The sequence below is a fragment of the Physcomitrium patens genome, chromosome 25 (assembly GCF_059467195.1).
Source record: "Physcomitrium patens ecotype Gransden chromosome 25, ASM5946719v1, whole genome shotgun sequence".
Taxonomy (NCBI): Eukaryota; Viridiplantae; Streptophyta; class Bryopsida; order Funariales; family Funariaceae; genus Physcomitrium; species Physcomitrium patens.
The window spans coordinates 5,820,727-5,848,199 of NC_143434.1; the positions used below are offsets into that span (position 1 = coordinate 5,820,727).

General features: G+C 39.9%; 5 protein-coding genes and 1 long non-coding RNA gene across 22 annotated transcripts; 2 read left to right on the plus strand and 4 right to left on the minus strand.

The window, feature by feature from the left end:
- Positions 1-549: 549 nt before the first annotated feature.
- Positions 550-3,917, minus strand: LOC112277442 (F-box protein At2g26850). 4 transcript variants are annotated; one of them, XM_024509761.3, is made up of 6 exons: positions 3,552-3,917; positions 2,170-2,822; positions 1,901-1,980; positions 1,612-1,790; positions 1,364-1,438; positions 550-1,098 (listed from the first exon to the last, which is right to left on the minus strand). In XM_024509761.3, exons 2-6 carry the CDS (start codon positions 2,797-2,799, stop codon positions 911-913), a joined length of 1,152 nt encoding a protein of 383 aa, XP_024365529.1. In that variant the 5' UTR covers positions 2,800-2,822; positions 3,552-3,917; the 3' UTR covers positions 550-910. The 4 variants fall into 4 exon arrangements, with proteins under 4 accessions (XP_024365529.1, XP_024365530.1, XP_090103509.1 ...); XM_024509762.3 differs by lacking the exon at positions 3,552-3,917 and adding an exon at positions 3,388-3,517; XM_090247383.1 differs by lacking the exon at positions 3,552-3,917 and adding an exon at positions 3,187-3,317.
- A 265-nt stretch (positions 3,918-4,182) lies between these two features.
- LOC149986278 (uncharacterized) lies at positions 4,183-7,962 on the plus strand. 3 transcript variants are annotated; one of them, XM_090247856.1, is made up of 3 exons: positions 4,183-5,176; positions 5,301-5,491; positions 7,522-7,962. In XM_090247856.1, the coding sequence occupies exons 1-3, from the start codon at positions 5,079-5,081 to the stop codon at positions 7,590-7,592; spliced, it is 360 nt and encodes a 119-aa protein (XP_090103982.1). In that variant the 5' UTR covers positions 4,183-5,078; the 3' UTR covers positions 7,593-7,962. The 3 variants fall into 3 exon arrangements, 1 of the variants encoding a protein (XP_090103982.1); XR_016501121.1 differs by lacking the exon at positions 7,522-7,962 and having other exon boundaries at positions 4,183-4,463; positions 5,191-6,229; XR_016501120.1 differs by lacking the exon at positions 7,522-7,962 and having other exon boundaries at positions 4,183-4,463; positions 5,301-6,229.
- Positions 7,616-9,934, minus strand: LOC112277609 (uncharacterized). Of its 2 annotated transcripts, none has more exons than XM_024510151.3 (4): positions 9,613-9,934; positions 8,804-8,865; positions 8,549-8,653; positions 7,616-7,961 (listed from the first exon to the last, which is right to left on the minus strand). In XM_024510151.3, the coding sequence occupies exons 1-4, from the start codon at positions 9,911-9,913 to the stop codon at positions 7,818-7,820; spliced, it is 612 nt and encodes a 203-aa protein (XP_024365919.1). In that variant the 5' UTR covers positions 9,914-9,934; the 3' UTR covers positions 7,616-7,817. The 2 variants fall into 2 exon arrangements, 1 of the variants encoding a protein (XP_024365919.1); XR_016501119.1 differs by having other exon boundaries at positions 7,654-7,961; positions 8,204-8,653.
- Positions 9,935-12,486: 2,552 nt separating this feature from the next.
- On the minus strand, positions 12,487-14,375 carry LOC149986279 (uncharacterized). The gene is made up of 2 exons (XR_016500971.1): positions 13,086-14,375; positions 12,487-12,805 (listed from the first exon to the last, which is right to left on the minus strand). It is a non-coding gene; the product is annotated as an uncharacterized LOC149986279 (long non-coding RNA).
- A 3,043-nt stretch (positions 14,376-17,418) lies between these two features.
- Positions 17,419-20,520, plus strand: LOC112277120 (GDSL esterase/lipase 7). Its single transcript, XM_024509118.3, has 8 exons — positions 17,419-17,499; positions 18,010-18,087; positions 18,262-18,439; positions 18,734-18,964; positions 19,060-19,187; positions 19,335-19,577; positions 19,690-19,945; positions 20,041-20,520. The coding sequence occupies exons 1-8, from the start codon at positions 17,419-17,421 to the stop codon at positions 20,265-20,267; spliced, it is 1,422 nt and encodes a 473-aa protein (XP_024364886.3). The 3' UTR covers positions 20,268-20,520.
- LOC112277491 (solute carrier family 40 member 3, chloroplastic) lies at positions 20,488-26,807 on the minus strand. 11 transcript variants are annotated; one of them, XM_090247344.1, is made up of 14 exons: positions 26,239-26,505; positions 25,514-25,588; positions 25,193-25,373; positions 24,925-24,988; positions 24,075-24,199; positions 23,716-23,805; positions 23,355-23,540; positions 22,938-23,012; positions 22,678-22,779; positions 22,393-22,510; positions 21,961-22,104; positions 21,584-21,690; positions 21,332-21,445; positions 20,488-21,151 (listed from the first exon to the last, which is right to left on the minus strand). In XM_090247344.1, exons 1-14 carry the CDS (start codon positions 26,430-26,432, stop codon positions 20,801-20,803), a joined length of 1,926 nt encoding a protein of 641 aa, XP_090103470.1. In that variant the 5' UTR covers positions 26,433-26,505; the 3' UTR covers positions 20,488-20,800. The 11 variants fall into 11 exon arrangements, with proteins under 11 accessions (XP_090103470.1, XP_090103469.1, XP_090103476.1 ...); XM_090247343.1 differs by having other exon boundaries at positions 21,961-22,107; XM_090247350.1 differs by having other exon boundaries at positions 21,961-22,107; positions 25,514-25,619.
- Positions 26,808-27,473: the final 666 nt, after the last annotated feature.

A 27,473-nucleotide genomic window follows, 5' to 3' on the forward strand; every position in this document is an offset into this window, starting at 1 on the left:
GCCCAACATGGGAGAATCTTCTCCAATCAGGTCTTCATGATTGATGAAGGACAGCGAAGGAATTAATTTTGAAGAATTTAACCAAAATTAGTATTACTTTGTATGTAAACAAAGCCTGGAAGCAGATGAGAACTACTGTACTTGCGGTGTGGTACCCACATGCAGTGCGAGATGGTAGGATATGGTATTGGAGATTCACAAACTTCCCACTTGTAAATAGGTTCCAGGGTAGATTCTCCTCAACCTTGTCGAGTGAGCAGAAGAAAGAAAGAAAGCAAGAAGATATCGAAGCAGTGGGTTTAGTGAATAAATTGAAGACAAAGAAACAGATCAGTTCACGGACGGAAGGGCTTCAACCACAAACAGTAACACAAGGTCAACTTATATCAACGCAGATGAGATGTTGTGCAGACAAACTCATTGCACAGTATGATAATCAATTACAAAAGATGCAAACATTAGCACCTAACGTAAAGGTTTTCTGTTTCCAATGTAAAAAAATAAAAAAATAAAAAATTCAGGAAGTTGAAACCTCAAACTAGCCTTGAGAATGGTCAAATGTTGTACCCTGTAATTGGTATAAAATCATGGACAATCATAGTTCGAATATGACACAAATGATGTGTTCCGCGATTGAACAGGGTCTGTGAATGATGAAGCACGCAATACCAATGAAAGAAAATACTGTCCTAGAAGAATGAGTAGCGCTTCTTCATAAGCACTTCAGCATTATGGCACCACCCTGATCATGACCTGAAACCCTATCTTGGTAAGAAATGATGAAAACATGATTGTTGAATTGGGCGGCCAATTGTGTGCTTTTTTTTCTTTCTTTTTTTAGATGCTCTTTACACGTACACGCCCCATCTCCAACCACTTCTATAAATACAATGCAATGGTCAAGGCAAACTTATTGCAAGTCCTCAGTTGGCCACAAGTCATTCCAGGTACCGATCGCTTCCCGTGACGTCAGTTTTCTGATGCCACCATAAAAACCCTCTTCCTCGTTTCCCTCCTCCCGATGAGATTTGCGGTTGATAGCGGCACGTCGCCAACGGGAACCAACCATATACTGATTGAATTCCAACCAGACAGTATCTGCGTCGTAAACTCTCAAGTGTTAAAACATGCAAAGCAGGAGATACTCGGTAAATGACAATTTTTTTGGCACCCAAGCATTGTAGAACAAACTCCAAAAGTCAGCTTCACTAATGACTTTGACGCGACGAAACCAAAAAGTATGCTCAGCGATAATTGAAAATATCGTTAACACAGAATCATCCTCAAGTTCTAAAAGCACACAGAACTGTAAGCATGACAAAAATATCATGCCTGAGAATTGGAGCTAATGAAAATGACATACCAAGAAAATGACAGCGACAATGTCTAGTGTTTCCTTCACAAGCCTCAGAATGTCCCACTACACCGTACCACCAACCTGGAATATCAACGCATGACGATGGTTAAAAAAGACCTCAAAGCGAGACATTATGCCAACAGGGAGGAGATGAAATAATTGATTGAGAATTCGTGGCTTAGTTAAACTGTTCATAACCATTTTAACAAAAAGAAACGGATAGCCAAAAGAGGCTTAAAAAGTCGTGAGCTGACCATAAGGAAAATCTTTATTTCTGCGCCATTGCACTTCAACATGATCGCCAGGTTGCAAATCAGCCAGACAGTCTGATTGATGCAGGACTTGTGCAGGTGTGTCCACAGGTGGAGCGCGAAGACGCTCCCATTGGACCCCTTCTTCCACTACTGCTGTCCGCTGTCCATGAGGTGGGTACCTACAACACACAAGTCACTTAGTAAAGGCTTCGGACATCGATCAAAGGTGGAGAATAAATAAATTTGTCTTCTAAGGTTAGAGTCATATCTGCAGAGTTTATAAGTATACCTGGCCTTGAATGCATCGGTTTGACGATCATAGTTCAGTTCTGCATCGTAACATGACAGCATGAAGCCCACGTGTCCATTCTGCAATAATTCATTAAATCAACAATGTAAGAAATTATGAAGGACAAAATGAAATTTTCCGAAGGAAGATTCAACCGACATGACATTGGGCCAGAAACGGCAACGAAAGATCCCAGTCCTCTGAACAGAATTGCATCCAACCTCACATTTCAAGGACCAGACATAGAGATCATAAAATATAATACCCACCTCTCGGTTATATACTTGAGCAGGGAACCAGAAGCTCCCGCTTTCCAACGCCCAGTACCAGGCCATGAGAGAATCTGGGGGTGGAACCGCAGGAGTCTGGTTCTGTAGGTTTAGCCACTTCAAGGGCCAGAAGCAAGACAGAGGCCATCCCCAAATTCGGGGAGGGCGCTCCGCCGGGGGGGCCTGCTCCGCTGTCAAAATCACCTGACGCTGCCACTCCTGAAAAGCCGAGGGGCCGACGACTCGTGCCCACTTCTCTTCCAAAAGAGTTTTCCAGAGATGATCACTTCGGCATCGTCTCCGCAGATCTTGGCATACACCAGCCATTTGACAGAGAGAAGCGGGAGGAAGCCGCCCCAGAATTTCCTCCAGCACGAGCTCAGGCAAATCTAGAACGGATATGTGTTCCGAATCTTCATTCTTGTGGCAAAGCCGTCCCTCAAACATTGTCCCAAGTCCCCACTGAGGAATGCCACTGTCGACGTGGTCCAGATGTAAGCAGCAGAGCTGCTTTATATTGCCTTTGTTCGACGACGAGGAGTTGAGTGCAACCCAACCAGCCATGATGCTCATATTGGCTTCCTGAGAAACGTTGAGTAGCCCGAATCCTCGGGTTGGTTGATTTCTCATCAACAGTAGCGAACTAGCATTGCCTGTCCAAACGATACACACGTATCAGTAAATATGTACTATGCAAATATAGCAGCATCAACCCTCCCTTACTCTGAAGAGGTCAAGGGGTGCTTGCTTGCAATGTTTATCTCACCACATTCATAGAGCCTTGTTTGTGAGATGAACCCAAGAACACATCAAACAGTTGACGAATTATCATCCCCAATACGACGCAACAAAAATGATTAGGACTAACGTAGAGGACTGCAGTGATATGAGACAAAGGCGCGCACACAATAGCAAACAAGAATCACAAACAATACCACAATCTGCAACGTAATTGAACCTGCAACCAAGATACTAGCTATTTCACAACAGACGCCGGCAGTGCAATCGCCTCCCTACCCCCGCCCCGAAGAGGTAAAAAGCATGACATCATAAAGCAATTATTATATTCAGCCAGCGATCGTGTTGGGAAAACCAAATTGATGTGCTGTGTAGGAAGGTGCCATTGTAGGCACAACAATATGCTACGTTACTTCATGCTATAACTGTTGCTGAAAAGAAACGAAAACAAAACAAAATCCAAAGCAGCACACTTCTTACGTAGAACCAACTGAGTTGACTCATTCCCTACACATGTTCTCAGAGAATCATATCCGGCCACAAATATTGAAGTCCACAGCCAGAACCGTCACTAAAAACTCTCTCTCTCGAAACCAACGCCAAATACGCCCGCCTCAACTATCAGATCAGCCAAATCTCCTCACCTAAACCACCACCACCATCACCACACTCGAAACACGACACCGTCACTGGCAAACCCGGAGACACTCCAGCAAATTAGATAGATTGCTCGCAAAACAGAGGAGAAGAGAATGCCGGCACGGCCTCTTCCAACCAACAAATTCCCCCCTTCGGAGATTTCCCTAGTGCTGGATGCGTAATGCTAATGCGATGCGTAAGTAGCCGGCTGCTCCGGGCCCAATTGCGTACTGATCGATGGGCGCTACTCGCAACTTGACTCACGGTGGGGCCACCAGCACGGCACGCACTGACGCTATTACTGGCCAATCACTCCCCAAAACGTCAATCGCAGCCTCCTCCCGCACAATCTCCTCCTCGCTTGCAATTTTGCTTCCGTCTCTGCTTCTCCAAGCTTTTGCCGGGGCCTTTATTAGCCGGGGCACTGCAGACAGCAGACACCGGGCCCGGCCGGACCGGGGCGGCGGGGGGGGGGGGCTGGGAAAAGCTATCCCGCTCACCTGCTCACGTGCTTCCATCATCACGTCACTGTCGGCTGGTTGTCACATCGTGACGGTGATAGGGTTGGGCGGGTGGTCCTCCTCCGATCTATCGCCGCGCTTATATTTCAAATTAGCAGCATAAGTCTGTACAGATTCGGCCCTGGCCGTGGGTGACACGTCGAATTCGGGTAGCGATGGATAGATGCTCTTACCGTTTTTTTCTCATGGCGTCGGCAGTGAAGGAATTGGCTGCATGCCGACCACCTGAAGGAGGTTGTAATTGTCAACGATCTATCCCAATGCTTTTCTCAATCGGTTAGAGGTGTTTTGCCGACTTGAATTGGCGGTCAGTCTGTTTATCGAGTGGTGCTGCCCGTCGGGTGGAACGTAGCGCATGCGTAACAGGATGAGGTAGTGATTGCGGAACAGGGTGAGGTAATGATACAGCTAACAATACTATTAAGTTGAGTTCACTTGAGATGTACTCCACGACTCTCCATTTTCAGCCTGTTCAGGGAAGCGTGAGTTTGAAGTGTCTGTTTAATATACGTGGTGAGGTAGTCCAGTGAGATGACGGCGAAACGGACTGCGCTCTAAGATACTGACCAGCATTAACGAAAGAGTGAGGCGAAAGGATTTCGGTTAGTGTAAGAGATGAAGGAGAGGGTGCTACAAGCCTCCGGCGAGCTTGCCTAAGGACTCCAGATGTTTAGTGGAAGCTGTTGTTACCAATTCTCTTTACACAAGAAAGTTTTCTTGCATCCATAGACTGCTGTATCATTCATAACCTCATGATTAATGCATCACGTCCCTGCGTTGATATCAGAAAGTATTTCAAATTCTCAGTCTTTATGGACTGAGATTTACTAGCAGTTCTTTCTTGGTGTATTCATTGAAATTCTCCGAGAGCACTTCACTTGAACGTTTGGATAAGTACTGAAAGAGAACGTGTGTTACAAGAGAACAGCGATGCATACTTGAGTTATCTGTAGGAGGAGTAATGGCGGCGAATGATGCTGTGGTTTCTATGTCGAACATTCATGTCAAAAAATGCGTGGGTTTATGCGTTCGTCAGCAATATGTAAAATCAGATTTGTGGCTGAAATGCTGTGTCAATCGACAGACTTTGGTTTAATCCTGACACGAAGGTATCTTGTGGCAGATCAACACGGGCACTCTTTCTGTTTAGCCACTCGATCTTATCAAGATCTTCACTCTCACTCTGAATCAGGACACCGCTGATGGGCTGTCTTTTTTGTGTCACTCACACAGAAAACATTCTGCTCCGACAAAATTTGAACTGAGAAAGCGAAGGTTGTACACTTGCGCCACAACCATATGTGACCAACCAACGGTGCTGAAAATATCACAACATGCGCAAGTCGAGAATCAAAAAGCCTTATTGTTTTCACCACAAAGGAGTCTAAGAAACGAGCACAACTCAGCACACAGGTGGAACATTGGTCAGTTTATTTATTATATTTTATTCATTTTTGTCGAAAGCTCTTTCAACCATTTTTCTTTCTTTGTTTGTTTATATATACTCTTAAGCTAAAAAATACTTGAAAAATGAGAGAGGAACAGAGAGAGAATGTAGGAATCAAGCATTTAAAATTTGACTGGATATGCAATGTGTGATGTATTGTTGGTGTATAATTGGATATTGTGGTATAGAGTAAGCCAAATGACATCTCTTTTCTTCTTTCTTTTTTTTCCTAACATGGTATTAGTATTGTCCAAGATAATCTCATAGGTTAGAGAAACTAACATTACATTTATCAAAAACATCAATAACACATTAATTTAACAATTGCAATATATATTCACAATCATATAAATCAATTGAATGGTTATTTTGCAAAAATTATACCATTGCTTAAACTCCTTTGTAAAAAAAATCACTAAAAATCTTTCAATCCTTGTTGGTGTCATATTTTGGGAATTTTTGTTGTGCAATCAATTTGATTTCATTTCATTGTGTCTGTAAAAGTTACTGTACTTCAATTTCACTTATCAATGTTATAAAAAAGAAATAACGTTTCTTATAAAGATGTCTCCTAATAATGTTAACATATCATATGGTGACATCTCAGTTAACTTAGGATAAGTTAATTTATTAAAAAAAAGTGCTAATATTTATTCAGTTTATGATCACATTTTCTGGTATTTTAATATATTTATTAATGATTCTTTAAGTGATTTTGAAATCAATCAATGTTACATCAATTTTGATAAAAATGTTTTAAAGAATTTTATTTATATTTCAATTCTTGAAGAATATAGAGAAAAAAATAAAACAAAAATAAAATAAAAATTACTCAGTTTTGGTAAACTTTGAAATAATTCATTATATATATATATATATATATTTATAATATTTCATCAATTTTTGAAAATTATTGTAGTTAGCATTGGACAATTCCAAAAATCGAATAAATTCTCTAAATTTTTTTTCCCCTCTTAATACATTAAATGTTAAAAAAAAAAAATTACATTATAGATTATATTTGTACTGTTATTTCACATTCAAAAACATCCTTAAAATATACAAATTCTTTTGAGACATTATATTGTATGAATAAAATATGCTTCAAAAGAATATTTACATTTAAAGTTTAATGTATTAAATGTTTCAAATAGTAAATGATGCAAAAGAATGGAAGTAAATATTTACTATTTGAAACATTATTCATCAGAAACAGTTATTTCATCTCAAGAGTTTTTTCTGAATAATTGTTGTTTACAATGAACCAAAAGGAAGACCAAAGATTTTTAAAGATTACATGCAAAAGATTGCTACAAGTCCCAGTATGCACGTGCCTTTGATGTAAGTTGTATATATATAGGTATAATACATATATATATATATGAAAACATCCCAACATTTAAGTTACATTTATGCCTTAAATAATCAAAGCTGCTACCACTTACGCAAATCAACACATCTTAAATATTGCAATATATGAATATGCACAAGTGTATGTAAATGAAAATTGCTGACATTTTTAATCATTCTGTTCTGTAGCAAGATAACATTATATCATTGTAAAGACCTGAAAAGGGTTGACTGATACTGCACATGTTAAGAAACATGTACTGCATGTGAGTCTTTACAGAAACCGCTGATTCTGCAGATTGAGGCTGGTGTAGAATCAACTGAAATTCCATCATCAAAGTTAACCTACCAAAAGTCCCTTGCGAAATATTGAGAACAAATATGTGTGGAGGTGTCTGAAAAGATGTGTCGGAGTAGTGATGTGTCGGTGACTAAGAAACTCATACTTTAGTGCAAATCGTTGTGGACCGGACGACTGTGTGTGCATGTTAGCTTGGATCATCAGCTGCAAGCGTAACGGGTCGCTCTTTAGAATTGATAGAAGATAAATGCTAGCCACGGTGGTGCAATCTAAGCAGCAGAATCAGTGCAGCAATTTGACGTACATATTGTAGAATCCTGTGTAATATAGCAAATGACTACCTGGTATGAGTTCAGGTGTGGAGTCCGGGAACTGTTCAGCTCCAACAGCATCAAGGAACTGGAAGACTGGGAAGGCTCACCTCTAGTTTCGACACATAGCACAGGATACTTTGATTTTGAAGGAAACTTTACTGTGGGACATTCTCGTGCAAGAATAGTTACTCTCTTGTTTGCCTCTTCGCTTTTTAAAGACACAATGTGCTCTATACAAAAGATTGCCAATAGTGACCAGGTCTGAATAAAAAATCATCAACTCATAATAGTTCACCTAATAGTACCTTCTGAACTATAACTGTTGAATATAAAGAATCTTATTTGTACTTCTCCATAATGCGACGGGCTTCCTCTAGTGAATCGTCCGTGTTACGAGGCTTCCCGCCACCTCCTCCACCGCTTCCCGAGTCGCTGTCCTTGTTGAGGTACATGTAGGCCAAGTAACTAAATCCTGCAATCGCCTGCTCCGAATCCAACACCGTCTGTTAGTATGTGGGCGCCCATTTATGACCTTCCCTTCAAATTCTATATATATATATATATATATATATATAAAGCGCCATAACGTAACAACCATAATGAGCCAATAAATTTGCAGTAATTGCGTGACGATATAGGAGTGGTGATGAAGAATCATCTACTTCCATGTAAGTTTTTCACCATCCAAGAATCTTTCCAAAAGACACTCGGGTTAGTATCTCACAATAATTGGAACAGACGGCTCTACGTCGAACCTAAGGGCATATGCTGGAATTCCTACATTTGGTCATCATCGGCATTGAAATGTATAAGCTGTGAAACTGAGAGGTGGGTGGTTTGTTCGTAAAGCATTGATGAAATGCGCTTCGCCCACTCTGATGTACTTACTGTGCAAAGGTCTCGAACGCAGTTAAAAATCAAGTAACTAAGGGAAGGCTTTCCTCCTACTCAGCTGAGTCAGTTTTCATACAAAAACACTGGAACCTGAGACACAATAAGCTCCCGTTTCCAATTCCTCAAACTTAGACAATCGTCATAAATCAGCCTTTCTCAGTGATCCAGATCGTACCAAAATGAAGAGGGCTGTTGAGAAGAGAGCTCGCAAAGCATATGTTACCACAGAAGCACCAACAAGTCCGACAATTATACGAGCAACTCCTCTGGGTATACTTTCCTGCAAAACATCAAGACACAATAAAATGTATATTACATTAAATTTTTGCTCCAGAATGTATCAACCTATAACGCAAGCTAATTACAAATCACTTGTTATTGCATGAAAAGAATCCCGATGCCCCTCATGGTCAAGATCATATGCACGTACAGGAACTAGATTTGTGCCAGCATCCAACGCGTTCTTCCCAGTTTTGACGAGGAAGCCTGCCGCTGCAACAGACCAAGTCACAAAAAAGATGAGATTTCTAACTAAATTGTCTGAAATATGAAAGTGATGCACTCTCGCTTCGTCACACAAGACGAACTTTGGAATGTATTAACATAACCTGGCTCACAGAATAAATACTGTGTTATTCATTCAGTCCTCTCAGATTAGATTTCAATTCAAATTGCGGGAAGCGCCGCCAAATTCTGGAATAATCAACGAAGCCCTTCTACCAACAACAAAAACAACAACAACAACAATAATATTATTATTATTATTATGAGAAGTAGAACAACAAAAACAACAACAACAATAATAATATTATTATTATGAGAAGGAGAACAACAACAGCAAGCAAAGATGTAAGGCACAAAACTCGAATCACACTAGAGACATAGGCGTGCATACACATGTGTTCTGCAAAAAATGATTTTCCGCTGGGACATAGCATTATCTGTACAGTGTGTCTAGGCTTAGCTAGCTGCTGCCATTTTTGTAAAAGGACGACGCCAGGAGCATCCACACAGTAAAGCCCAGGAAATAAAAACAGCCTTGCCCATGGCACACGGTAGAGCACCCTAACAAATCCCCACAATCTCACGTAATACAATCTGTACAACGTGAATCGGTTTCTCTGTGGTGGGTGCAATTCAACTCGAGCACGGCTGGGAGTCATATTGAAAACCACATACTCCACAAATTTGATTCAAATTCGCAGGATAGCCCGAGGAGGCTGATAGTTAAAGAAGTACCCTTAGCGACGTCAAATTTTTCTTCCGCAACAACCTTCAATTCCCGCCTTCCAGGCCTGTACGGTAACGCAACAGCATTCCTCTGCCCAAACACCCTCCTCCGAAATTCCCCACTCGCCCACTTGCTAATGCACTGCCCTACTCGGCCATTCTCAAAACTCCTCCTCGACCCAGCGCCCAAACCCACCGGCAAGACTCTAAACCTAGCACGATCCTCGTCTCTAATCCCACAATGTGCAGCGCTTGGAACTCCGGATGTGCGGGGTAGACAGCGGTACGCAGACGCCGCCATCATTCTCATGCCAAATTCCTCCCCAAACTCCCCCTCCTCCACACTCGCAGATACCAGCTTACACACAAATTTCTACACTTCTGGACAGGGTTTCTTCGAGATAAAGTGGCAGATATGAAGTTGCCATATGGCCTTCGAGGTAAAGCGTGTGTGCCACTTCGCCTATGAGGAGCGGTGCCAAGGATGCTTGTAGATATAAAAGTCTCGTGGGAATGAGCTCGCCCATCTAACCGGATACGTTGTTTGAATTGAGTGTACAGTCACCGAAGTAGTTTCTTAAGCTTTTGCACATTCATGGTTTTCTTCCATGGTTAATTCCTCAATCCTTTACAACGTGCGAGGTCGCGAATCTGGTTCAAAAGCTCTTAGGGTTGGAGATATCGGACATGCATTGCTGCAATGGAAAATTATAACTCAGATCGTGAAATCTGTTGTTTTGAACTGAAAGTGGTCGAATTGGTGTATTACTTGAATGATTGTATTACAGTCTGTAAGTGGCTCCGGCCAAATCTGTTGTGATATCATTAACACCCGCTTTGAGTGAATGCTGTGCTTCGATCGATGTCAAACATGAAGCCTAGATTGTTGGGTTGTATTTCAGCATAGAATTTTCATTTGTCGGAGTTTAGAATAAATTGTCAAACTGTGTTTAATTGAGATATGACTTACTATTATTATTATGATAATTTATTCAAACTTTGCAAAGGAGAAGAGGAAAAATGAATAAAATTTATACATCTATGAAAAAAAAAAAAAAAAAAAAAAAAAACTTGTTTAAAACACATTATCACCAATAAGTTCATTTAACATGGTCCATCATATTTATCTCCTTAATTGTTAATATGCTTTTTTTTAAACATCTTAGTTTTGAAGCAATTATGAGCAATTAGAGACAACAACTTGATGAAAGTAAATAAACAAGTATAACAAAATGGAAATAAAGAAATATGTATATTAAAAGGAAATTGGAATGGTTATTGTCAAAAGACAAAGAAACTAGAAACTCTTGAATTTAGACTAGAAGCAAGAAAAGAATTGACAAGAGTGAAGAGGGCTTCACTCTTACTTCTATTTATATTATCTAACTAGGAGCTACATGGCGATATTCTATAGGATCTTTAATATGTGTTGACTTTACAAAACAAATGCCTTAGCTTACAAGGCAAGTTTTCTATATGTGCACCACATATTCAGCTTGTTTTTCAAGTTACCAAACATGTATGGCACATGGTTAACTTGTTGACTACGTTTTTAACCTAAAAAATCAATTATAAACACCTATAGAGTCAAAGCAGTGTCTATGAAGTTTCTAGGAAGCTTTTAAAGAAGATATTATGGAATTAACCTATTTCTACCTATTTTTACCTACTTCTATCTAATCAGATAGGTAATTATTAGTTTACATGTGTATGTCCATGACAATAATGTGACCAAGTTTGCAACAAGTAAAACATATTTTTACAGTAAGGTGTTGGTTAGAATAGCTTCTTTTGTCTTTAAAAGGAAGTATAGGAAAATCCTAGCTTTTAGGTTCTTTTTCTTTATACTTGGTCACTTCATGGTTCAATCTTTTTGTGACATAGTCTATGGTAATATCTTTCATATTGATGGATTCCAAATCTTTGATGAAGTTATTACAAAAATCTAGCAAATTTATGAACAAGGCCACCACTACATTAATATCTTCTATTGGCTTATCTATAACAAGAAGTTAATTTGCAAATTCCTTTGCATTCTCAATTTGTGCCATTGGATCTTTAGTATCTTCTATCTTATATATGAAGAATTTATGATTTCTAAAAATAATGTTGGAAAGCTTCTAAGAAATATTGCAAAGAATTTTTATGCTTCAATTAGTCTTTTGATATATTCAATGTGAATAAATTTTTTCATTCAAATTTGTTGCAATAGTATCAAAGGCCTTCTTCATACGTTAATTGTATTTCTTCACTTTAAGGTCACCTTTTGGTGGTACATTCTTTGTTTTGTCAATACAAAAAGAAATTAGAGTAGTTATTGCCAAAAATTAGAAAGCTAAAAACTCTTAAAACTAGATTAGAAGCAAAAAAAAGTTGATAAGAGTAAGAATGATCTTATTTTTGCCTCTATATATACTATTTAATTAAGAGTTATAAGCAACGTTCTATTGTAATTCCAATACATATCCAACTTATAAGACATATCTTTAATTTGCAAAACAAGTTTCTTACATGTGTGCCACATGTCTCATTTATAGGATATATATTTAATTTACAAAACAAACTTCTAATATGTATACCAAATGTCCAACTTATACTACAAGTCACCAACATGTGTGACACATAGCCAACTTATTGGCTAAGTTTTCAACCTACCAATCACTTATAAACACATACAAAAGCAAAACTACATTTATGAAACTTTTTAGGAGCTCTTTCACAAAATATTATCAAATTTAACTACCTTTATTTACTTCTACTTATTCATATTATCTAAATAACTCTTGAAATAATTATGTATGTCCATGGCATTTATAGATCTTGTTCTTTAATAAAAATCATGTTAAAGAAGGAGAGAGAATATTCAAACTTGATAATAATAAATAAATAAATAAATAAACTATTTTTATTTTAAAAAATTAAATTCAAAGAATCTTAAAATGTTTCCAAAACTCAAAATACTCTTTTTTAAAACTCAATATTAAACATTTCAATCTATCCACTCCAAACTCGTGACTATGACTATATCTTGGTATCCAAGTTCCTAAAAAAGCATTGTATTACAAGAAAGAAAAAATAACCACACAAATCACTTCTCTTACTCTCAATCGCTTTCTTTGCTCACAAAACCCTCTCTCCCTGCTTTTAAGACACCCTCAAGAAACTATCTCCATTCTAAACAAACTCCTCTTAAGAATGTTTACTTGAATGCACACAACCAACAAAATGCATAAATGTTAGAATGACTTGTCAATTCAAATTAAAATCAAACATTTTCTAACAAAATATAATTACGAGTACACCCAATATTAATGTCAATACTTCCAATTTCTAACATCAACAAACAAGCTAGGCCTCATACTGTAAAAAATAAATAAATAAAAATAAAAAAATAAATACTGCTAAGTCACCTTACACTAAACAAAAATAGAGTACCAAATGATATCTCAAGAGTGCTGCTTGGTCACAAATTGCACACATACCTGCTCAATCAGTGCTTCCAAACTTTCAGTGCGACCACCTATGTTGGAAAGGGGGCTTTTCTTACGGCCAATGGAGAAAACATCCATAAGCGACACTAAAATTGCGACGCCATTGTCACCTGAAAGAGCTGACAAAGTACGTTTCATCAGGTGATGCTCAAATTCGGAGACAGTCGGGTCTATGGGTGGTCATCACTCGTCCAAAGGGTGTAAAGAAGAGCATCTGTATGCAAGAACGGGAGCTCCCTTCACAATACTAATGTGACCTTCCTCTCGCATGAATTTTCACAACGACGGAACGATGCCCAAGCTATATTATGTATAACAAAACGTCGGAGAGATGCACATGATGCCCTGGTTGGCGCAGAAGCTTTTTTTATTCCTCCACAGTCCAAGTTAGAAATGCCTGATGTAGCGTTCGTGGCCATGACTCGAATTTAAAATTCGTTTTCAAGTCGTGAGGATCTTGCGCTGTTCTTGCATTTGGAGAGTTGATCAATCGTTTTTCTTCAACACAAGACAATCAGATCTAAAATCGGAATTAGAAGTGATCGGTGACTGCCTACCCTTTGAAGATGCGCTTGCTTTAATTTCTACAACTAACGCACAGAACGTCAATACAATGGCTATTTAATAACACTCCCTGAGCACGACAAGTAAATGATAAGATCAATTTTACAAGTTTATCCTCAGACGAAAGAGGAGACGGTGCTCCTCAGCCAGTGGAATTGAAAAAAAACTCTAAGGATCGTGTTATTGGAAAGACTTCTTCGTTTTAACAAACTGAGAATTCTACACTTTCCATCGTTATGCAGAAGCATGCTACATCCGCCATGATTCAAACCTAAACTGGCAAACTCTAGGACTTCATCCCAAAAATCACTTAGGTCACAACAGCATAATGTAATTCCAGACTGAGATATGAAGACGAAAAGATCAAGAGCAGAAACATGAAATTCGCCATAACTCTGTCAGAACCTAATATCCACATTCTCTCTCAATCCATCAAAAACGGCTACCAGCGCTTCAAAGCATCCAGAGCTTAAGACAGAGCATCTACGGGCGGAGGAAATCCTTTCCTCTGTTAGCAGGATGTGCTTGCAACCTAGCTTCAATCCTCCAAAATCAGACACTCGAGATGAGGTGAAGAAGGCCAAACACTCCACACAAAAAGGTCACTAAAACGCGCTCTGGCAGAGCTGCACGGTGACTCCCTTCACAGCCACAGCAGCCTCGTTCTCGCTCATCGTCCAGCATCCGCTGCTGGCACCGCGAGCTTCGATCCTTATTGCAGAAGAGTGTGTCGAAGAACCATCCCCCTCTTTGGGAAACACGATCACTGAGCTTCGGAGGAAGCTTTTCCGAAAAAGGTAACGATGCTCGACCACGAGGGATGACGTGGCAGTTCGCGCCAGAACACGGCTGCTGATGTGGCACCGAGGGGATGGATGAACTTTTCATTCCAATTCATACTCGCAGTAAAGGATGGAATCTTCATCTCGAAAATGAATAATAGTTATCACAAGAGAGGAATAACAGTAACAACGTTATAAGTAATAAATAATTTTAATTTCAAAGATATAGAATTTTTTTTTTAAAATGAGGTTTTTTTGAATTTGCCTCGTGCAGTAAAAATTTAGTAGATTTTCTATTCACTTGTGAACTTAGATTCTTTAGACACAGATCAAATATGTGTCTAAAGAATCAAATATGTGATATTTGATCTTGATAAATATATATATATATATATATATATATATTTATATTTACAAAAATAATAATAAATTTTCTTGTGTTGATACTTCTGTAACTAAGATTATACGTGTCCTAATATGCAAATTATAGTTGAAGAATGAGTGGCACTACAAAGTCAGTATAAAATAGAAGTTTCACTAGATGGATAGTTAATATAAATAAAAATTCGATCAAAGCCATTAGGTAATTAGCATATGTGAATAATAATCCTATTAGTTTTATGTCAAATTCATGAAATTACTGCATGAGGCATTAATTGTTTCTTGATGAGGAATGCATATCATTGTAATTGAATAATTGTAATTTCTATTATTGTGGAAAAAATAATGCATATCTTTATCTAAGAAATATTTTTATTTAAAAATTAAAGATGTGGTATTTTGTAAAATATCTAGTAGTTAAATGGTTATAGATAGAAATATCAGATGTTTAATAAAAAAAATCTTGTAACTTCCAAACATTCTAATTAGTATAAAGGAATATTTAAATTTATCTATTATGAATATATTAAATTTTATCTATTATGAATATATTAAATTTTATTTATTAAAATAAATAAATATAATTATGTGATTTATATTAAGTATTTGGATATATATATATATATATATATATATTATTTATTATAATATTAAAATTTTATTGTAAAAAACCTTTGAAACTTATAGCACAACTTTGTTATATGCTTATAGATAAAATTTGGTCTAATCTATAAATAAAAGAATACAAAATTTATTATGAAGTGGATATTTAAAGATGTAAAAAATACATATTATTTTTTGAATTTGTGTTATATTTTTTACACATTAGAATTGTAATTAATACCTATATTACTTAGGTAAATAGAAGTAAGACTTTTCTCATAGCTAGTATATATGGAGGCAAGAGAAAGACCATCCTCACTCTTTTTAATACTTTTTTTGTATTCTAATCTCACTTATATTCTAGTTTCTTTATAATTAGAAATAGTCATTCTAATCTTTTTTCTATCTCATATTTATCTCTTATTTTTTACTTTCTATTCTCCATTGACATAAGAATATGTTGTCTTCTTCTAATTCTATTTGGACTATGTCATTGACAAGAGTTGAAGTATGTGGTTACTTCTAAAACTATTTGAAAGGACCAAGGCTCAAACACATATTGATATTATTTTTGCTATATAAAAACACTAGATTAAATATTTATTACCAAAATTATTATAATTTTAAAATATATAAATATATTAATATAAAAAGAAATAATAGAAGTAAAGTCAAGTCTTTCCAATAAAACATTATATATAAGAATAAGGTGAAAGGTTTTAACTATTAAATCCTTTGATTGATTGAAATTGAATACCTCACTTCATTAGCTTTATATTTATAAAAATTAGTTTAAAGCTCCTACAAATAAAAAAAAAATGAGATAGAATGCACTTTTGTTTACATGGCATGAATAGTATTGTCCCTCAAGATTTCAATTTGATCTATCTCAAGAAATTTCTACATGTAATAATTTTAAAAAGAACAAATCTATTTTTTATACTTCAAACAATTATTAGAATCAAGATATTAGTGGACATATTTGAACTTGTATTAAAAGAATGATTTGGTCTTCTTCTATCCTAATACCATGTCCAAAAGCCAAGACTTCCAAATAAGTGCTTTTCTTTACCAAACATAAGAATTTGAACTATGACCTTTACAAATAGACTTCTAAGTATAAAAACTCCTTAAACCACTCATTTTTACTTTGGATAACTAACCACCAACTTAACAAATTGAATTCCACTACAAAACTTCAATGGGGTTGACCACCAAAAACCTACAATTTCGAATTGGCAAAGCATGAAGTTTTTCAAGGTCTGCAAAGAGTTGACACTTACTGTAACTTATTTTGGCATGATCTAGGAAGGTGTTTGAAAGCATCCAGGGTAACACAAGGCATGCCAGCAACATGCAGTCCTTCCGTAGATTGCTGGACTACAAGTGAGCTGTTGGGGTCAAGCAGCCATGTGCTCAAACCTGCACTCTTTTGTGATCCAAGCAACACCACCAAGCACCCCCTTTCCATGATGATTTTGCCGTTCTTTGTACTGTTTACATATGGATGCAACCACAGGTTATGATACCAGAAGTTTGTCCCCATTCCAAAAGGTCGATTCCTCATACTATCCACGCACTTCCTGCTGTCACTTGCTTCTAGAAACCAGAGAGCATGAGAGTGATGCAACCAGAAGAAATGGGTGCAAAAATTCTCGAATGAATTACTGAAGAGCCAACGTGCCAGAAATTTAGTGCAACTCACACACTATCTTTCACGCTTCTTCGTTGCTTGCACGCCTTCACTGCCTGGGCCCAGTGTTGCTTCTCTAATGCTGCTAAGGTGATGATCTGCATGATGGAGACCAGATTATCGGGTTTCAGTTGATACTGAAGAGAGTAGGATTCGATGGGAAGTAACATCACGTTTACTGAAGCGGAATCGTGGAACAGTTTGTCTCAACTGACCACCAAGGATTGATCAGTGATAGGTCTCTTCGTGATTGCCTTGCAAATGGGATTAAGAGGTTGCGTGCACTTGGTGCTGTCCCAGCATGATTCCTGCCGCTTTAGAGTATATGCGTAATGTCGGCGATTCTGAGTTGCATCAGTCCGCTACAGCCGGTCTTTTCTTCGTGGGCAGATGAGGGAATTGTGTCTTCTTTACCATGCTTTATACATTACTTCTTGGCAACCTGCACATGCAAACAATTGCTTGGTTTGAATTTGAAATGCGGAGAATACTCTAAATGAATGAATCGAATATCTCCGCAAGTCAAACTTGAACAAATGAATGATGTGCGGACGTCACTTCTTAATGACGGGAGAGCACAAATAGGGTGAACTATCGAGATGTTTGTTGAAGAGCAAGTTCACATTATCTTCATGAAACACGCATGACCTCAACAATTGGGCTCCACCCATGTGATGCCTTCTTTTATCCGGGCTAATGCTAAGATCAGCCAACATTCTACAGCTAGTGTCAGTTCTTCATGAGAGAAACCATGATAACGAACCATGAATTGTGAAAGCTTCACCGACAAAAGTGAAAACAGGCGCCCAGACGAAGCTCAGGGACGGAGTATACTAAAACCATGGGTTGTGGAGCAACTGTCTTGTGAGTCAAGAGGATCGAATATGAACAGGATAACATTAGAGAGACTCTGGTGTATGAGAGTTTCGAACTTTCTCATGCGAGGAGTGTTAATCTGAACAGTTCAGAGGTCTGATTCAAGAATTTTGCTTCACAATGCAACCGCAGGTTTTTGACTTTGCGTTTCTGGGTGGCAGCGAAAGTACGATGCTGGCTTTGACACGTTTCGTTGCATTAACACAAGCACGACCGCCGGTTTTAGGCCCTTTTTTTAAATTTGTAACAGCTGAATCGATGAAGGTAGCCATTGAAGTTCGTCGTCTTCGGGCTGAATCTCAGAAACGATCGGATTCTCTTCTTACATGGAAAATTTGTGTTCCGGTGGACTGCTAGCCCCCCTGGTGGACATCACACGTCTTCCACAGCGTGCATCAGGGGCAAGGATTTGCAGTGGGAGAACGGAGAAGCAAGTTGTGTACGAGGTATTCGGCTTCGATGCACTGCACGCTAAGGCATGTTATGTCCCTTAAAAGCAGGTTAATGAAACTTGGATAAGACATAAAGATAGCGCAGGAGTCCCACGCCTCACGTAGATTGTACGTCTACAGCTGAGCTCTATATGTATGATTACTGACAGGGCTGCAAATGTGCGCGTTGCCAATGAATCATTTCTTGTGGATTTCTTCATAAAAGCTACTTGGACTTTATAGCTTCTAGAGAGATTGCCATGACGAGAGCAATCAGCAAACAACTAATGCAGTGGGTTGTCTGGTTAGGTGCTTTAGTACCTATAATTGCGGGGTTTTCTTCTGCAACATTGACAACCGCTGGTAAAGCGCCGCTGGTGCCAGCGCTCTTCATCTTTGGAGACTCCCTTGCCGATCCGGGCAATAACAATCACCTCATTTCCCTCGCCAAATCCAATCATCCACCATATGGGCGTCAATTCGACACGCACATGGCCACTGGACGATTTACAAACGGACGAACTGCTGTGGATTTTTTAGGTGAGTTGTCGATAGCCACGTTTTGGATTCGTGTTGGATTGTGGCTTGCCATTGCCTTGTAAGACTTTTGACCCAAAATGTATGTCTTACTGCAGCGGAAGAATTGGGGCTGCCTTTGGTGCCACCTTTTCTGGATTCATCAACTAAGGGACAAAAACTGCTTCAAGGAGTGAACTACGCCTCTGCTGGATCAGGCATTCTTAACTCCACCGGCATGTTCTTCGTAAGTTATGGCTAAAACAAAACAGACTTGGATGTAATATGAATCGCAAAACCTAAAAACTGAGGAAATTATATGCAAGACATTACCAGTTCCAGAATCAATCATTCGGAGATTGTTCGTTAACAGAGCACTTGACCTGTGTGACAGGGGGAGATAATCACGACATGGAAACAATTAGAATACTTCCGGGATTCGACGCAACCAGAAATCTATAAACTGCTCGGTAAGAAAGCTGGCGAAGATTTTTTCCGTAAATCGATCTTCTACTTAATCTCTGGAAGCAACGATTTTGTCAATGGTTACTACTTCCTTATCCCCACTACCCCACATGGTATATCCATCCAAGATCTCATGCAGCTACTCATAAGTACCGTATCCAGTCAATTAAAGGTAAGGATTGTTGTTCATAACAGTATCCGTGTACAACAAAATTTCACCAACACCACCAATGGTTTCAACAGCAGATGAATCGCTTCATGTACAGATTGTTTGTGTGAACCAGGTTTTGTACGATTTGGGTGTTCGCAAGGTAGGAGTCGCTGGACTAGCACCTCTGGGGTGTTGTCCTTCGCAAATCACCAAATACAACCTCACGGCTGGCAATTGCGTCGAGTTTCTTAATGACGTTAGCGAAAAATATAACGACGCTCTGAAGAACATGCTCTTACAACTGAGAGAGGAGCTCGAGGATTTCCATCTTGTGTACAGTAATTTGTATGATCCGCTCATGGAAGCAATCAACAACCCAGCCATGTATGGTAAGTTCTTTGATGAAAGTATTTGCTAAGAGTTCTATAAAACAGTAGTACATAATCATATATGTGATGACTCCTCTGAATTGGTTGCGCGTCAGGTTTCAACTTCACACATGCTGCCTGCTGCGGAGTAGGTAAGCTCAATGGCAAATTCATCTGCATACCCTATTCCCGTCCTTGTGATGATCCGCAGCACCATATTTTCTTTGACTACTACCACCCCACCAGCAGAATGTACGATCTTATTTTCCGCAAGGTTTATTTCAATGGACCACCTTTTAGCATTCCATACAGTGGACAATTCTTGGTCAACTTGACTATCTAAGCTTCCAGTTGTCTAATCGAGCAATCTCGTAAAACTTCGCGAGGCATTAGTCTTAATTCAGGGTGACATGAGCTTGAAAGATATAGACAAGTCCAGCAAGAACAGATAAGGTTCGGTCATTTAAGAAAGCATTCTGGCGGTGAACCGCAATACATCTGAGCAAAAGGTACTCCATCTAATAATGAGACATAAAGAGCTTATACATCTTGTATCTTGTAAGTTGCGGAAAAATAGAAGCTTTATGTACAACAAAGTTTACAGGGGGTGTAGTTGACTGGTGAGGTTATCCAACTCCGGATGAGATACAAATTGATGCACATGGATCTTTATCCTAGCATGGATGTATCTCCAGATATCACTCATATACGCATGAGCCTGCCCTCACATCACTAACTACATTCACGTCCTACACCAATAAATAGACATCAAATGCTTTTCAGTAGTAGGGACCATATAACAGTACCTTTATCCAAGAAGAAAATGAATATTCTGAAGGATAACTACTTCGCATTTGAAAGTCTCGACAAAAATTATTACAAGGACGACGGGACCAGCTTTTGCAGAGCTAACTGCCTAGCTTTGTTTGAATCATCAAAATGTGGGTCATGAGGAAATAACCGCCTTTGATCATCAGTTGGATTTGCCAACCAGTGCCAATAAATCCAGGCAGCACCCACTACTGAGGCCATCGATAGAGCTGCTAAACCTCCAAAATATTTTACGTCATTGGCCACGATTGCAACTCCCAGCATAACTAGTTCCGCTAAGCTTGCTAATGATACTTCTGTTGTTCCCACAAGATTAGCTTGTGTAGCTGGAATCGCAGTTTGAAAAATTTGGGCATCTACCATATCATAAGCCCAGTAACCTAATCGAGATATCACCTGAACAAGAAGCAACAAACCTGTTAGAAAAATGGACTGCAATTTTCTTCACAACGAGAATACTGTGTAAAACACACGTCTTGCTACTTTCCAGCAGATTCCATGCACAACAGCACTGTCAATTGACGTGGAGCAGTTTCACTTCCTTGACTACAAGAAGAAGAGTTCATTGCAACTCACGGTTAAAAAGAGAAACAAAACCAATGAGGCCTGCGGCCCGATAGGGTTGCTCAAGTATACTGTGACCGCCATTGCAAGTACCAAAGCTTGGAAAATTAACGAAGCTGCACCTGCCTGCTCAGACACAATACAGTACCCACACGTTAGTTCACAACTCGAATGAATGACCAATCACTTTTAAGCTTGTCGTTGTATATTACACAAACAATTATGTACATATTAAGTCGTGATGAATCGACATGGCAAGCGTACCTTCAACACCCCAAACTTGCTGATCATCGTAGCTGAGAGAAAGGTGGCAGCAAATCCCATTAGAGCGCACAATCCTCTAAACAGACCAACCAGTGATGCATTTACTCCTGTCATTGCAGATTCGAAAAATGAGTTTTGATGCAAAGAACTGTGTGCCAATAGTATTCCCTAGAGTTCAACAACTCCGGAACACAAATTCCGTACAAAGAATTAAAACTTTGTTCGAAGTACAAAAAAATGCGTGTATGCAACTGTATGCAACTGAAACACGCATTTCTGATCATGCATCGTTAGTCATTAAACCATATAAATGATCAAGGCGCCCAACCTATCCTAAAACACGACGACCTTAGACTGGAACAAAAAAAATTAAGTACCTTGCTGGGTGAGATATGTTGTCATCAAACCACCAGGAGCCAAGACTGCATTGAAATATAGAAGCACGTATGCTAAACTTGCAGGTAGTACAGGTTGCGCTAGATACTCTTTCCAGCCCCTCATGACAGCTTGCAAGCCTCCCTCTGCTGCAAGTAAAATTAATCTCTTCCATTAGTTCCTCTGCATCTTTCATGAAGTCACTGATGAACACGCTGAAAATAAGACCCTCATAAACAAAGCAACCATGCACATCCAGCAGATTAGACATATAGTAGTCGTACAACAGTGTCATGAATGCTTCAACAAATCCATGTGTCTACATCACATACTTGATTCCCACAATTTTAGCATGGACAATTTTGCAGACAATTCTACACAACTAGAACTCATCACAATCACATATGTAAAACAAAACGGCTTTGATCTGTTACCTGCTTCTTCATGATGTGTGTCTGCAGTGCTGCCCTTAGTCTTGTCCCCAGGGTTTGCATGTTTTGGACGCTGTAACGTCCCCTTGGAAAGTCTATCGGTACTATCTACCAGGTTCAGCTGCAAATAGCCATTAAAAAAATCAATTTAACTCGATGCACTTTCCACTCATCAAAAAATTATTAAACTACGCTTTTCCAACCAGACCAACTCCATTGCAGATGTTCTCCACATCCTACTTCACCGATGGTATTTGAAGCCACACAAAAGGAAGGTACCAGACTTACAAGAACAGGAAGAGAGACGATCATTACTACCACCGCCCACTTCACGCACAATTTTGGGTCAAATTGGGATAAAAGTATCCCAAAAATGAAGGGACCTGATATCTGCGAAACGAAACAGTCTCTCATTAAAACTTCAGCAAGCTTCCGAGGTCTATAAAAGACGAATGAACCTGGTCACACTAAAAGAGAAAAAAGGTGACTGAAGTAAGCGACCAAAATTACTACAACATAATCAATGTAATATCGATCTCAAGTGATACCTCGCACACCAGCTCAACCCTGCGAAGAATGGCATTTGCATTTGCTAGGGCAATCGGCCGATTAGCTCCTGCCAGCTGATCAAACAATCACAAATGATAATAAGTTCCAAAAAGCCTATGTAGTAAAAACTTGACGTTTAGGCCAAAGCCGTCTGAAACACAGACAATATTGCCGTTCTGCCAAATCTATTCCAACTAACGGCACTTACTCCAATAACTTCATGTGCTTAAAAACCTTAAAATAGAAACGCATGGCTATTAGAGATGGATGCTGTATATTCCAGAGTATTAATCAGCTTCAGCCAACATGATTGTAAAACCGTAGGAAGCGTCATACACTCAATATATGCATCGTCTCCAAAAGATCCCCGATCCATTCTAGAAAGGATTACTAATAACATCAGCACAGAAGCTTACCAAAACCACCCAGTCTCTTTCAAAGGCTACGCCAGTAGCTAGCCCAGCCAACCGCTCCACAGCGGAGGCAGCAACAAGTACCAAAAACCAGGGTTGAAGAAATAATACAGTGGCCGTAGAAGCCATAGGCGCTGCTCCACTAAGGGCATAGATGGTGACACTTGCTGAAGTTAACATGGAGAGTGTCTGGAAGATAGTAAAGGGGATTTTATATTAACTGCAGAACAATAATAAACTACTTTGCAACTGTCCTGATAAACTTGAATATGACGAAGCCTCAACTCATTCTCAGAAAAGGCAAACTCACGTAAACAAAGATACAACCCATTAAACTGCATCGCAAAATCCACACTGTAATTACCTGTACAACACATAGGCACTTAAACGCATCCACCCGAGGCATGGAATCCATCAAAGCTCCCACCCAAGGACCTGCTGCAAATATTACAAGCTGCCAACAGTTCGTATGCCACATAAGTTCACTTTCTTATCACACCGCAAATAACTGCAGTGAATCAAAAGACGCCATGAAGACTTAGGACCCGGCCCATCACTGTTATCCTCAATGTCTCGAGAGCTTTACTTCAAAAAACTAAATGAATGACCCGGTTGCTGCAATGACCAAGATCAAAATTGAATCTCCGCCAGTCAAAGCCGACCATCTAGGTCAACAACTGCAGATCTTGTGAATCGCTGCAACCGAGAGGTATGAAAGCCTACCTGACTCACAAAGCTGACCACAGCAACAGGAAGTAGGGTATGGTGCATCACGGCTATGACAGCAGGCCAGGCAAAGCGCCAGGTGTGCTCCACAAAGCAGGAGGCAAAATAGCTGCCAAAGAGGGCTGAACTACGCATGCAAACCATACACACAACACTCCGTAAGAGGGGAAAGGCTGGAAGACAAAAGTACCTGGCCAACAAAGCTAATCACAGCAACAGGAAGTAGAGATTCGTGCAGCTGGGCTACCACCAGGGGTAATGCAAAGCGCCAGACTCGCTCCATAAAGCATGTAGCGACAAATGTAGGATACATTGCTGGCATGGCAGCATTCCAACCCCGTCCCTCGTATAAGCCAGTGATCCATATTTCACCTTGGCTTCCCTTACTTGATATTAAGTTGACATACAGCTTAAATAAACTATTTACACTAAAGCCTCTCTAAACTCATTCCTTATCTCACTCAAAAAATCAAAATTAAAATTGAAAATTAAAAAAGATTCGCCATACCAACACACCCAATGGTGGATTCTTTCAATTGCCAAATGGAAAAATTACGCTAATTTTTAAGCTCGCACACGGCATGCACTACGGAACCAAACATGACCTTTAAACAGTATATACTATCCATGATGGAAGCATAACTTGAACACAGAATGAAAGTCATTACGACAAATTTTTCGTACAATGAAAACACGCTGTTCACGTGAGTGCAAAATAAAATTTACGACAGAAATACTATTAGGAACAAAGTGCAATGGCAGACAATTAAGGTTGCCTTCACATCATAATTTAACAGCAGAATAGTTTAATGAAGCATCCGATTGTAAGGACAGAACAGATCCTTACCGTAGAGACCCTCGGGGTGTGCTGGGGTTGCGGCCAATTTCTCTTGCTCCTCCAAAGACTGGACCTGACGGAAAAAGAAGCAAAACAAGTCATTTCACTTCCATTCCATAAACATATCTGAACTCCATTTACACATTCAACAATATACAGACGGTGTAAACTGAAATACCTAATCGCGATCACTCCTAATCTGGATAACCCTGTGTTAACAAAACTTCACCACATTCCAGTCACTATCAGCTTCCCCTTGCATGGCAAATATGCCTACCTGCATCGTGGGTAACAAAACTTCCACAACTGTTCCATCTTCAATCGGCAAGGGTCCCTGTTTTGTTTCATAGTCGTTTGTGCCTATTGGTTTCAACACAGTTTCGTCACTAACAGTCTGAATCACTTCCGCACCATGATCTTGGAAGAAGCACCTGTGCGATGGAGAAGCAACGCTTCGCCTGTTGCATCAAATCCACCATTCAATCTAAGAACGTAATTCAATCACATCTACGAGCTGTTTTGACAAAATTTACTGTGCGCAAAATTCAGCCTCATCTTGTGGAAAATGAGAATTGCTGGATAGGCAGCATGTCAATACTTTGATATTCCTAACCCAGTATTCCGGGAGGTGGAGTAAGTTGCTAATTTTGCGCCCTCCAGCAACGTACGGCCGCTTCGCGAAAGAAGAGCAAAGTAAGGACAAACTTTCGATGATACACAGAAAAGCGAAGTGAGATAGACTGAAAAACCAAGCGCCGCCGCAAAGCAGCTCATCCTCAGCTACAAAAAGAAATCAAACAAATAAAAGCTGCCTAGAAACGAAGAGGAAACCAAAACTACAGCTTAATCTATACATTCCTTCACAGTACGACGCGATGGAGCTTTCAAGAGGCTACTCTCTTCTAATTACCTTAACACAAATCCAATTTCAGCTCCATGGACGGCTATCCCCTTTGAATAGTATTCAGTCGAAGTTATCAAAAGTACGAAAAAGTATAATGCTATCACCAGCGCGACGATCTAAACAACACACCAAGCACAATCTTCTGAACTTTTGAAGAGAAACAAACAACAAGCTCTGTAATTCGTTTAATTTCTAGCAGAGATGATAACAACGTAACCCTCATCCGGCATCCAGCTGCTGAGGGAAAATTTCGTGCAAGAAAAACCACATAGTGACTTTGTAATCTCCAGCTATCACAGGGATCTCTAGCGCAGACCCCAGCAAATATGGGGAAATTGAACCGAAGGTCCAAGAAATAAGGCACGTGTGAATCAACAACACGCCCTCGGAAACAGCAGGACCGTTAAATCATATCCCACCTGAAAGAAGACTTTGGATCCGCATGCAGCCATCCCGGCTCAAGACTTTCGACACTGTTACATTTTAGACCTTGGCTTCCGATTACGACACCCACATGGGCACCGCTACGCAATCTTGCAGCAACATTTAACCTCAGTTTCGGTTGCCTCGGTGAAGTATGCAATGTGGGGCGCAGCAAAGTATTGACGCCCATCTCGGCAACTTCTCGATAACGTTTCGTTCAAATGCGCAACCCTCCGAGAGGTAAACCCTACACAAACTTTTCTGACCATCCAGTAGGCGTGGTACGACTCCGCTTGGTGTCTAGAAATAACTCGCTTGGTAATTGTCCCACCTGGAACTATCTTACGTCTCTTCAGCAAAGTGCGCTCAATCACATCCTCAGAGTTGCTTGCAAAAAAAACCACCAAATTCAAGACTGCCTGTTCAAATCACCTGACAATCCTTTCAGTTTCCCTACGCCAGATAAGCTCGCCGCAAAAACTGTATTGCACCAGGCCTTCTGCAACCCCAAAGGAATTCCTCCAGTAGACAAGCCTTCGCCAAACACAGCGAAGAAACAACCCCAGTGCACAAAGACCCACCAAAACCACGACACCACGAAAGACCCAAGTCTCGGCTCCTCGATTCCCAAGCTGCACTGCGTCACCGCCACCTTCCCACGCACAGGCACCCAAAACACCGCACCACCTCGTCTCATTCAATCTCAATCCCGCCACACCTCATTCAACACCCCAAAGCAATCGCTCCAGAATTCTCCACCACATCAAGCCTCCCATTCACCTCTACTCTCCAGCTCTTCTTCCTTGGTACTATCAACTGTCGCAACCAATTCCCACCCGCACCAATCACTCACTCAGAAACTGTTCAACAACACGGCAATCTGAGGACACACCATCCAAACACACACACAAACACACGCGTGCGGCGGGACGAGCAATCTAGTGGTCAATCACCTCAAGCCAATCCATGCACTCACTCCAGTTTGTTATGTCAATGAAGGTCCGAGGTGAGGGGATGAAGGAAGGGAGCGATGCACACACAATGGGGGATGGGGACGGAGGCGGAGATGACGCGATTGCGTGGAGTGATGGAGGTGGTGCGATGTGCAGGGGTGGGGATGAATGGCGGGTGTATCTCCATGCAGCCACGCTCCGACCACTCCTTTTGCTGCTGTTGCCTCCCCCGCCGTCTTGTGCCTCCGCCCTCGTCGCGCCGCTCTTCCCGTCCCTCC